The 13,284-nt window shown below is 38.4% G+C and overlaps 1 protein-coding gene across 1 annotated transcript in view; it reads left to right on the plus strand.

Moving 5' to 3' along the window:
- The window catches only part of CNTNAP2 (contactin associated protein 2), a 663,767-nt gene that overhangs the window by 532,718 nt on the left and 117,765 nt on the right, over nt 1-13,284 (plus strand). Inside the window, exon 15 of the mRNA XM_042886519.1 lies at nt 11,365-11,492. Within this exon, the coding sequence (XP_042742453.1) occupies nt 11,365-11,492 (128 nt within the window). The remainder of the gene's footprint in view (nt 1-11,364; nt 11,493-13,284) is intronic.

The raw sequence follows: 13,284 nt of genomic DNA on the forward strand, positions 1-13,284 counted from the left end.
AGAATCTTGAGACAGCTTGCAATTACATGGAGAGGCAGGCAGTGGACCTTTCAGTTCCTGCCACAAGGGTATGTACTTTTGCCAGCATACTGCCATAACCTAGTGATGCATGACCTAGCAAATTGGGAAAAATCTAATAATGTTAGCTTGTATCATTATATTGATGATCTCCTGTTGACATCTGACTCACTGGAGGCTGTAGGACAGGTGGCAGATTCATTCACTACCTACTGCAAGAAAGAGGATGGGCTATAAATCCTCAGAAGGTGCAAGGTCCAGGCCTGTCCATGAAATTCATGTGGTTAGTTTGGTCAGAAAAGGCCAAAGTACTACCCAGTGCTGTAATAGTTAAGGTTCAGGCATTCCCAGTCCCTACAACACCAAAGCAGCTGCAGGAAATCTTAGGTATATTGGGATACTGGCAATCTTTTATATCCAATTTAGTGCAGCTGCTGGGACCATTATACAAACTCATGAAAAAGGGGCAACTATGGGACTGGGAAATAATAGAACATGAGGCTTTCCAACAGGCAAAACTGGCTGTTAAACAAACCCAGGCATTGGATATATTTGACCCAACCCTCCCTGTCAAAGTTGACGTTCATGTCATTCAAGATGGCTTTGGCTGGGGCCTGTGGCAACACCAAAATCTCCATTGGGTTCAGGTATGGCATGGAGCAGAAGAAAGATACAGTATGATTGAAAAAGTTATTGGCTGCCTACTTTACATTACAGGTGGTAGCACCAATAACCCAAATAGCTGAGATCATAGTTAAGACCACCCTGCTGACTCAGGGGTGGGTGAAAAATTTGACCCACCTTTCTGAGATGGGGTGGTGCACACACAGCTGGTGGCACAATGGGTCGCCTGTCTCAGCCAGAACAGTAGTCTGTCTTAATCACCACTGAAAGAAGAGCTTCAAAAGATCTTAGCCCAGTGATGTATCATAGTGATGTGCCAAAAGAAACATTGGTTGCTCCATCAGAAAGGAGTCCCATTCAGGAAGGGAAATATCCCATTCCTGGAGATGCCTGGTAGATGATCCAGCAAGGGCAACCCAAGCAGATGGAGAGCAGTAGCATAGTATTCCTCCAGTGAAACAATTTGGTTTGAAGAAGGGGGCAGTCAGAGTGGCCAATGGGCGAGCCGTTTGGATGGTTGTAACCAAAGAACCCAGTGATGGTATCCAGAATGTCTGCACAAGAATTAAATTCATGTTTCTATTTGGCACAACACACTTCAAATAATGCTCTTAAAACCGTGATTGTCTTCTGGTGCCATTTTATTTAATAAGTAACCCAGAACGAAAACAATTTTATTGCTGTCATGAAAAGCAGAAGAATTATTTATTCCTTTGTGAATGGAGAGGCTGAGGGGGAGGAAAGAAAAAGCCAGCAAAATAAATATCAAATGATGTAAATCCTCTGAATCAAGACAGCAGACTGTGAGAAAACACGAACAGGCAGCTCAAATCTCATTTAACTTATTTTATTAATATGACTTTTTAAATTATTAAATTATCATATGTAACGATTGTGAAGCAGATCAGACCAAAAGGATATCTTCAGCTTCTGTCCTGAAAACTGGAGAACAGCTAAATGGAGTTCAGAATAGTGATAAATACTGGAATTTATTAATTCAGGCAAATAAGTGAGAGATCATGAAAGAGACTGAGCTGAAGAACAGAGATTTAAGTTTACTAAATGCTAAAGACAGATTGATTTGGAGTCATTGACAATTGCTAGGTTTTGCACTATACCCATGCATAGGTGCCTACTTTCACTGGAGCTCAGAGTAATTCAGTAGCATCTGGGACCCCTAATCCAATCTTGCTATTCAGTGCAGACCTAACCAGACTGGTTGATTGAGGTCTGTATCTACTTGGCTTCTGAAAAACTCCAAGAAAGGAAATTCCAGAATCTCTTTGGACAACCTGTACTAGTATTTGACCACCCTTATATGTAATTGCAATTTCCCATGCTCCAACTTGAGACAGTTACCTCTTTGTGTAGAATCATGGAATAGAATATCTCAAGTTGGAAGGCACCCATAAGGATCATCGAGTCCAACTCCTGGCTCCACACAGTACCACCCAAAAAATCAGACTGTGTCTGAGAATGTTACACAAACACTCCCTGAGCTCCGACAGCATGGGGCCAGGACCCATTTGTATGCATACTTATATGCATACACGTATATCTTGTTCTTCTAATTTAGAGCTTCTCTAAATACAACTGAGGCCTTCTCAAATACTGGAAATTTTTGTTTAAATCAGCTATGTCTGACTTAATCAGCTGTTTTTAACAATATTTTGTAGAATCACTTCTATCTTGTCATCAAAGAACACTACTAAACGCTACACTAATCACAAGACATTGATAAGTACTCACCTGTACATGTGATTCAGACTTTAATTTCCTTTGCATTTATAGAAGAGGGTATGAATTAACTATCAAACTCCAACATGACCCAGCTATTAAAGCTAGGTATCAGAGTATCGAGCTGCAGACTTTACAGGCATTAGTCTTCACATTACTGGGATCTTCCAATTATTTTCTACCCATTTATGTGAAATGGACTACTGGCTTTTTGATGTAGCCCAGAATACCATTGACCTTTCATGCTGCAAGCACACACTACTGGTTCATGTCCAGTTTTTTGTCCAGAACCTCTAAGTTGCGTTCAAGAAGTTCTCCTAGTCTGTACATAAATCTGGGATTGTCTCAAGTACAACACATTAGGCTTGACTTCATTGAACCTCATAAGGATCTTGTGAGCCCACTTTTCAAACCTGTCTAGCTCCTTCTGGATGGTGTACCTTCTTTTTACTGTCAGCTGCACTACTCAGCTTGGTAACATCAGCAGATTTGCTGAAGATACACTCGATCTTCTCTTCTATGTCGCTGATAGAGATGATAAAGAGAATCAGTCCCAAAACAGACCCCTGGGGAACATAATTCATGACCACCTGCAGCTGAACATAGAGATGTTGACCATAATCCTCTGGCTGTGACTGTCCAACCAACTCTTTATCCACCAAATAGTCCAGTGTTCAAATCCATATATCTTCTATTTAGAGGTAAAGATTTGGTGTGCAACAATGTAAAAGGTCTTGCACAACTCCCATTAGATTATTTCTAATGGCCTTCCTTTGACAACTGGAGCCATTACTTCTTCATAGAGGGCCATCAAATTGTTCAGGAATGATCTGCCTTTGGTGAAGGTGTTCTGACTGTTTCAGATCACCTTTTCATCTTGCATGTGCCTTAACATCTATTCCAGCACGATCCATTCCATGATCTTCCCAAAAACACGTGTGAGGCTCGCTGACTTCCAGTTCACTGAGTATTCTTCTCTTTCTTTCTTAAAAATAGATTGATGTTTCCCTTCTTTCAGTCACCAGAGACTTCACTTGACAACCATGGCTTTTTGAATACGATGGAGAGTGGCTTGGTGACTACATCAAACAGTTTCTTCAGGATCCTGTGATGCATGTTCCCTGGTTCCATAGACTTCTGCACATTCAGTCTCATTAGGTGGTCGTGGACTTGCTCTTCTCTTAAGGTGGGAGAGATGTTGCAACCCTTAGCTCTGACTAGATGTTCAGGGTCATGAGAGGTATGGGAAGCCTGACTGCTAGTGAAGACCGAGGCAGAGAACTCACTGAGTACACCAACATTCAGAATATCTGTTGAAGCCACTTTTCCCTTCTCATTTATCAGAGGGGATAACACCCTTTTGTCTTCTCACCGATGTTCTTACTCACCAATGAATTCCTTCTTGTTATTTTTCATATCCCTGGCCAGGTTTACCTCCATCTGAACCTTGGCTTTCCTGATCCCATATCTGCTTTTCTGGATTGCATTTTTGTATTGTTACCAGGCTTAAACCTGCTTCTACTGCTGGTACTTTTCCTTCTTTTCCCTCAGTTTGATCATCAGATCCTTGCTCAGCCATACTTGTTTTCTTTTTATGACATAAAATCGATGAAAACTGAAGGCTTTCTGTGTAAACAAATGAGAAATTATTTTGAAATTACATCCAATTTTCTTCCTTTGTAGGAAACTACAGCAAAAAAAAAATCCCACCTGAAAGTTGTTTTTCAAAATACTCATCAGTTCACCAATAGATGCTCACTCCTCTTGTTAACCTGGAATGAATGTATGCTCAGAATTCAAGAACTATTCAGCTGTTTTTTCTTTTAACAATTCAAAAAAAGTTGGTTTTTTTTTTACAAATTTATCTAAGGAAGGATTAATGAGGTAGTCATTCAGCTTCATTGCTCCACAAATCATCTGAATTTTGATACTTGCCTTTACATAAACCTTTCCCAAAAACTTTCTAGTGATGTGCTTGTGGATTTTATAGAATCTATCTCCTCCTGATTCATATATTATATGTTTTCTCTTCTGATATATGAATGCTTGCAAATCACTTACAGCCCAGTATAAATTCTTTTATCAGTATAATATATTGTACTGATAAAGCTGAAGAATGTGTCTGCAAAAATTACTTCTGTTGCATTTACTGACAATGTGACCTCACTATTATTTGTATTATTACTTGCAAGCTTTTTTTTTTTTTTTTGTAGGACTTCGAAAGATATTAGAGAACAGTTAATCCATACATTTTCATTTCTGAAGTTCCCTTCCTTAGCAATATACAAGCATAGCTTCCTCGCTTTATGTGTTTATTTTCTATTCCTAGGATGTTTCTTCAAGCCATGTAATACGTTACTCAGAAAGAATTGGGGTAATTTCAACCGGTATTATTGCGTACATATAGGGTTGTTTTTGTTTGTCTGTTTGTTTGTTTTGTAATTTGACAAAGGAGAAAAAAAAGAGATGCTAATATATAACAGAACACTACTAACATGCTTAAGTAGTGCACTGAAGCATAAGACAGTGACACTCAAATGTAGCTACAGCCATGTTTGTAATACTTGGTATTAAAAAAAAATAAAACAATTGGTATGAGAAGAGTTTAACATAGATAGGGAAAAGAACTACTTCCTTAGAAAGCTGATAATAAACTCCTAGAATGCACTGCCACAGAACGTTGTGCAAATACAGTCAGAAAAGTATTTAGCAGATTCATAAGCAACAGGGAAATAAATGGATACTGTAAGCACCATGTACACTGTAACATTTTTAATTTTTAATATGATTATGGTAACTGTTGAGGAAGAAGAAGGTCAGCAGATAACAGAAAGGACCAGGCTTACGGTTTTTCCTGAGCAGCGTCTTATTGCCTCTGTCTGTAGCAGCATGATGGAGCAGGTTGATCCCACAGTACACTTCTACACATAAGTTCTTCAGAAAGACTTTGGAAAGTCTTGCTACTCAACTGTAGTCCTTGTCAGCACAACCTAACTTCTTCTCAGGGCAAAACTAATCTTTGCACAGCATTATGTGCACTAGATGAGGCTGGCAATAGTTTATTCGTATCTGAATTCTCTTCAGTATTCCAAGTGCTAAACAGCTATGGTATATTGTTCCCCAAAAAAATATATTGTGGTAAACATAAACAAGGAAGAAGTGTTTACTGTAACACACTTGTGAGAACAAAAAGGGATGTCCTGTGAATCAAATATTTAAACATGGAAATCAGGGTTTCCAGCTAGTATGAAAGCTCTGAAACAGCTTTTAAGGGAAAGTATTGGAGAAGAGCAGCAAAATTCTTCCTATCTGGAGTCTGATCAGATTCTGAAGATTAAGTCGTGTGTTTGGTTGCAGTAGCAGAAAGGTGTCCTCAGTGATTGCAGCCTCTGCAGTGTTACTCACATAGCCTTGGCTTACAGGCAGAAGTGATAAATTTCTAAGTATCTCATACACTCGTGAGATCTCTCATAGATTTTTATTTTAAGGCAATAATTGTTTGCAGTAAACTACATTTGAGCCATCGGGAAAGAAGAAAATACATCAACATTTGGCACGCTAATGTATTCATTGCATTAAGTTAGCACAGCATTGTCAAAGCTCTGAATGCAGCAGGTTCCAATACTATCGGCCTTAGGCCTTTGCACTCAAGCTACTACATTTTAATTTCTGTCTTCACTTAATGCTGATAAAAATGCTGCTGAACCTCTGCTTGAAAGATTAGAGAAGCACAGCCTGGTTGCTTCAAGGTTGGCTTTTAAGCACTGCTTTTGTAAGTAAAGAGAGAATCAGAACTTCTCAGATATTTCAACATCAGCCTCCTTTGGCCATGATCATGTTGTCATGGGTTGTTAGAAACTCATGATGTCTTGAGATTTTTTTGAAGTGCAGAAATCCTTAGAAACTTAAAAAAATTAAGCATTTAATTACCAAGTTTTTGAATTGCATACTATATGTCCTATCAAATTATAATTTTCTAATCAACAATAAAGCATACAGTCCTCATAACAATGTTTATAATAACTCAAAAGAACTTGGATTCTTCTGTTAAAAATGTTGGTGTTACAAGATAGAAAAATTCAAGAGGTATTCAAAGGGGAAAATTTATTTTCTAATACTCTTTAAAAAGATTTTCTGCCTAAAGGCCAGGGGAGGGATAGGCAATCTGCAAAACGAGGAGATCTAATCTCAAACCCAGGAAAAATGTATGAATTAAACCTACCTTTTCATTGTTAATTCAAACTGGTTGATTTTGGGGAGAGGGGGGTTTAGGGGAGAGAAGAGTGGGGAGGAAATGTTCCTCAAAGTTACTTAAGTGACTACTGCTAAATGCAAATCTGATTGTCATTGTAGGTATATAAACTTAGTGTGGGTCATTTAACCCATTATATCTTTTCTATTTTCTTTACGTGGATTACTTGTGCTTGATGTACAACCAATATTATGTCCTCACTATAATTTAGTTTTAGTAAATAGTGTTAAAGGATGGACTTGTTTATGCTTGCAATTTGGGTCCTAGGAAGAGGGGAGTCCTTGATTATATTATTTAGATTTTCAGGAGACAAACTTTCTCAAAAAAAATAAAAGAAATCTTAATAACTTCCTTATTTTTGCTCTGCAGTTTCCATGGAAACAACCCCTTGTAAAACTTTGTTTTGCCTATACCTTACTGCAGCTGCGCCTGCTTTTCCTTACTCAACAAAAAGATCTCTTTTTAATCATCTGTGTTTTTTACACAGACGGTGGTGATGCATTGGAACAGGTTGCCCAAGGAGTTTGTGGATGCCCCATCCCTGGTGGCATTCGAGGTCAGGTTGAATTAGCTGGAGACCCTGCCCACGGCAGGAGGGTTGAAAAAAGATGATGATGTGGCCCTTTTCAACCCAGGCCAGTCTGATTCTATGAATGATGGAATGAGTGGGCAGCATCTTCCTCGCAAGAACATCGTAGCAGCTATGGAATAGTGGGTCACTTCCTCCAGTGCAGATTTTTACAACTGCAACATGCAGGCTCTCATTTGTCACTGGCAGAAGAGCATACCTAATGGTGCTGTTAAAAAGTAGTATTTTGTAGCCGAGAACTTAGAATCACCAAGGTTGGAAAAGACCTCTAAGATCATCTAGTTATGGTTAGTTATGGTTATCCCTTATGATCAATATTTCCCACCAAACCATGTCCCTCAGTAGAACATCTAAATGTTTCTTGAACACCTCTAGGGATGGTGACTCCACCACCTCTCTGTTCCAGTGCCTGACTTCTCTTGGAGAAGTATTTCCTAATGTCCAACCTGAATGTCCCCTGGTGCAACTTGAGGCCATTCCCTCTAGTCCTATTGCTAGTTACATGGGAGAAGAGGCCAGCCCCCACCTCACCACAACCTCCTTTCAGGTTGCTGTAGTCAGGTACTTGCTCTATCAAACAGTGCTGTTGTTCTCTTTGTAGCTGTTGAGGTTTCCATGGAAATAAATAGGAGGCATTACTTTCAGAGCAGCCTAAATGTGTTATAGAATTTCAGGAATTACAATATGGTTGCTTGTGAGAGTTGGACAAGCATGCATCTTTTAACAGGGAATTCTAGGGAGATTATATTCTTATTATTAGTAGTATTAATTATGCAATTTATTTAACTTTCCACCCACTTCCCATTCAAAAAGCATTAGTTTTTTTTTCATATTCAAACAGTTCCAGTTCTTCAGATCATAAAAACCTTTCTTTGTAACTGAGTACATTTGTACCTGTAGCATTGTCTTTGTGTTTCCCTGAATAGGACTACACTGATAACTGAAATGTCTAACAAAACAGGAGAAAGTTAATGACACTGTTATCCGAAGTCTGTATAAAATTACTGTATAAGTAAACTGATCTAATATAGAACATTACTGTTACTTTAGATGTTGGTTGTTTTGTTGGTTTTTTTTTTTTGCTGAAATGTTTCCTTTTTACATACTATGTAATGCTTATAAAAAGCAAGAAGGTGTTCACAGTCAAAAGAATGATAAATCTTGCACTAATATCTGCTGCCTTCATTCAAAGGCATTCTGAAGGACTTCGCAGACTGTTTTATAAAGGGGCAAAAATTAGAAATAGAAAATAGAAAGATTTAATTATCATAGTAATAATTAAAGGATTTGATCAGATTCAGTCGTCTTCCACTTGGCTGTTAATAAGAATATGAAACAATCTGATTTCAATTTTTACTCTTTTCAGGGGATTTTCTTCAGTGAGGAAAAACTTCAGGGACTCTTTCACCCTCTTAATGTGCAAAATCTTTAGATAATGGCAGAGGTATTAACATTTTTTGGAATTGAGTGTTCCAGATGTGATTATTTCTAAATATATAATACAAAGTCTATCATTATAGTCAGTCTTTAGTTTATAACTCTTATGTCTTTGTCAGCACTGATTTCTCTGTCCTCAGGATCTGCAAGTACCTCAGAAAAGCATAGAAGAGCATTCTAGTACAAGTACTATTCCTCATAGTACTTGTCTTTTTAGTGTGTAGATGCTGCAAAAGCAATCATCCCCGCCCCTTTTTCTTATTTTTAAGAGCAACCAAACTACACAGGATCTGTTGGAGAAGAGACGTGTCAGTTCTCCCAATCTTTAGTCTTGTACCTCACAATAATGGCTCTTTTGCATGGGAGACTGCATTTTCCACAGTGATAAGACAATTAACAAATTGTCAGAAAATATTCCTGAAAACAGCTGTAATATTTATCTTCCCTTTCATGACAGCACCTGACCACATCATTAAATACATACATAAAACAATAAAATGAATAGAAACATGATCAGTAGAGGATGACCTTTTATTTCCTTCAAAAGAGGAAAGCTCTAATGGTAACAATTAAATGACTACCTTTTGACATCCTTTTTTGCAGCAGAGATACTAGATCCATCTGTGAGAGAGGAAATAAAGAAGAGGAATGCCAATAGTTTTCTTTTACCACTCTGAAGAATCGTTTGTTTCATATGATTGCATTCATTTTTAGGCATTCTCTCAAAGTTCTCTGAAATTCTCTGAAAGCAAGCAGCAGAGAAAGTCAATCTCAAAGAAAAATATCACGAAGAGTAAAGTGATGACCTACAAATATCCTCCATTAGAAAGGAGTGGGTTCTATGTCTCTCTGCTGTTAGCAGAGATTAGAGAGATTAGGACAGCATACTTTGTTATTCTCTTTTCCTTCGTACAAAGGAAACTATTTTAATCTCCCTCTTTTTACATATCTGGTCTCCAAATTAATGATAAAGAAACCTTTGTAAAGGGTATTGAAACCTAGAGGGAAAACCAAACCAAACCAAACAAACAAACAAACAAAACAGTAAGCTTCAGTCTATCATAATCTACACAAGAAGCTGTGAGGGTTATTCCATTCTGTTCCTTCCTTTTTAACAGACGTTGGTTCCTTGCCAACCTGTCTCCATAACACTTAGTATTTGCGTTCAACCACAGCCAGTTAGTGATCTCTCCAATATAAAGAGCCAAGGAAGAAAGGCAAATGACCTGAAGAGGAAGAACATACAGTTAAAGAAAGCAGACAACCAAGTGTACAAAAAGTTCTAGTAATTAAATCTAATTATACTCTTCATCATAGAGAAGAGATGCCCGTTCTAATGATTTGTTACTCAAAATTGTGATAATTATTTTCTCACTTTTTAAATTGTATTTTGTTTTTAAAACATGAGAGAATCATGCTTTTCATCTGTTCAGAAGGACATAGTGAAGATGGTGACTGGACACTACTGGAAAGTACTGAGCATTACTGCAGATCATGAAATGCCTGCTCTACTTCCCAGTTACAAACGAGTCAGATCATGAAGTTATTCAACTTAGAGATAAGAAAGACTTTCAGGTTCCTGTTCCACTGTTTCATTCACACTGTGCACTTTAGCATCTTTTCCAGATTCTGAATTCATCCTTCATCCTATGTTATTGTTGTGCAAAGGAACATCACATAAAAAAGTTAGTTACTTCATCTACTCAATAACATGGCAAGGTATAGCTAGAAACAAAGTAGGAAAAAGAAATCAGAATAGATGGATTTGTTATGGTTCCTCCTACTCCATTTTATGTAAATTCTGTAGTCTTGTTAAAAAGAAAAAGCGCTACGCTTACTATGTGTATACTTTTGTTTTCAATATGTTCATACAAAAACAAAGAGGATTGAGAGATGAAGTATCTTATTAAATTTGGTTTATTTCATTTTTCAGTATTTGGAGGAAATAGTCCTTAACATACCAGCAGAATCCATCTCCTGAAATGGTAAATGATGAGTGTTATATGAGTGCATAGTGATCTGTTCTAGAGTTGTTCACAGCAATTGGAATGAGGAATTTCTGCACATGACTGCATTGAATTTTAGATATCTTACTAACTGAAATAGTACTTGTGGAGTGGCTGCATACCCACAATTTTTAGATTTATATTTTTGGACTTACGCCTTTAGTGTTAGAAATAACAGAACTAACATGACAAGTCTTTTCAGATAATTAGACTTTAACTGCTCCCTTTCAGTTTACTGTTAAAAATGTTCAATGCAAAAGAGACACTGTTTCTTAAGCATGTGGAGGTCATATCATTATGATGGTAAATGGCAACATCTAGAGCTAACAAGACATCCAAGGAAGTCTTACTTTCATTTCTATTCACAAGACATTGGCAAAGAAATCAGCAGTAAATTGTTAAACAGAGCTGATCAGTCCAGAAAGCAGAAAAACCCAAAGAATTCCAGCTAAGCCCAGGAATCATCATAATAGAAACAAAACAAAATGAAACAAAAAATACTACTCTTATTGAATTCCTGCTATTCATCCATCAATTTTTTAACAAATTTATGCTTTTCTTTGTATTTTCATCAAACTGATGACATTCTAGTCTAATTTTTCAGAGTAAAATTGTATCGGTGTAGTTATTTCATTAGTTCATTGGATGATAATAATGAGGAAGCAAATCATGCATTTCACCATTGCTTTCTTGTGATTCAGGAGAAAAGACACTGGGATGCTGTCATACAAAGAGCACCTACCAGTGAGTCAAGTAGTGGTTGGAGACATTGACCGGCCTGGGTCTGAAGCAAAGATATCTGTGGGTCCTGTGCGTTGCCAAGGAGATCGTAAGTTGTCTATTTTTCTTCTGCTTAATACTGCGTAGAAAGAATACAATATTGCTAAATTATGCATGAGGAGTCAACTAAATAATATTTAGGCAAGTGGCTGCCTAGTCAAAGCATGAAAGGATGATGTGACTTGAGAAACTGCCTGTGAAACAGCATGTTCATCTTTGCATTTGTCTTTATGGTAGATGTGGCAACTTTGATTATTCAGGTAAGTTTATGTAGGTTTATGTACTCACATCACTATTTGGTCTCAATAGCAATTATGAAAAAGTTGATGAATGCCAATGGGTGCAATTTTTTCCACATGGCGGAATTCTGTGACTCACCTTTATTTCATACACATTTAGATGTCAGGCACCATTTCGTCAGACTTCCTCTGCTGCCATCTACCACACAGCAACAAAATGTAATGGATATTTCCCAGGGAGGCTGTGGATGCCCCCTCCCTGGAGGCATTCAAGGCTCAGCTGGGTGGGGCTTTGAGCAACTGATCTAGTGGGAGATGTCCATGCTCACAGCAGAAGTTTAGAACTATATGATCTTATAGGTCCCTTCCAACTCAAACCATTTTTTGCTTCTTTTTCTATTATTCATTTTTCTCTGCTAAAATAAGGGTTATGAAAATCCAGTAAGGAGACACGATGAGACTTTTTAGTTGAGTATCTGATTGCTACTCTATATATTCCATTTGAAATTTTGTACATCATGTATTTATATCAACTGAAAAGGGTCTTATAAATGTGAATTGAAATTTTTTTTTCTTTTTTGCCATCTTGCAACCCTGAAGTGTGGGCTGTGGTTGACACTCTCAAGAAATGGGATTTCTTGAGAAAAAGAGAGAGACCTAGACAGGCTTGAGCAGTGGGCCCAGGAGAGCCCAATGAGGTTCAATAAATCCAAGTGGAATGTCTTGCACCTGGCTTAAGGCAACCTCCATTATCAATACAAGCTGGAAGAGGAAATAATTAATCACAGCCCTGTCAAAATGGACTTGGGGGTATTGGTGGATGGTAAGCTGGACGTGGCTAGCAGTGCGCCTTCACAGTCTAGTAAGCCAGCCATATCCTGGGCAGCATTCAAAGGAGCAAGGCTAGCAGGGTGAGGAAAGTGATCCTTAAGATATTTTAAACATCAATAAAATCCCTACAGAGACAGGATGTGGGAGCTGGGCTTGTTCAGCCTGGAGAATAGAAGGCTGCACGTTGAAGCCTTCCAGTATTTAAAAGGGGATTATAAACAGGGGGGGAACTTTTCACTCTTTTAGACAGCAGTAGAACAAGGGGGAATGATTTTAAGCTCAAGGAGGGGAGGTTTACGTTAGGTGTCAGGGAGTTTTTCACAGAGAGTGAGGAGGTGCTGGAACAGGCTGCCTAGAGAGGTTGTGGATACCCCATCCCTGGATGTTCAAGATCAGGTGGGATGGAGCCCTGGGCAATCTGGTCTAGTACCAGATCTGCAGGTTGGTGGCCCTGCCTGTGGCAGGGGAGTTGGAACTTGATGATCCTTAGGGTCCCTTCCAACCCAAGCCGTTCTATGATTCGATGATCCTGTCTGTGTACTCTGTGCTTGTGAGACATCACCTGAGGTACTGTGTTGAGATGCGGAGTCCTCAGTGCAGGATAAACATCGACCTGTTAAAGCATGTCCAGAGGAGGGACATGAGGAAAAACTTTTTCTCTCAGAGGGTGGTCAGGCACTGGAATGGCTGCCCAGGGAGGTGGTGGAGTCGCCATCCCTGGCAGTGTTCAAGAGGTGCAGATGAGTGCACTTAGCTTCTTCTTTTTTTTTT

The sequence above is a fragment of the Lagopus leucura genome, unplaced genomic scaffold (assembly GCF_019238085.1).
Source record: "Lagopus leucura isolate 7727_CA_CO unplaced genomic scaffold, USGS_WTPT01 Super-Scaffold_100058, whole genome shotgun sequence".
Lineage (NCBI taxonomy): Eukaryota > Metazoa > Chordata > Aves > Galliformes > Phasianidae > Lagopus > Lagopus leucura.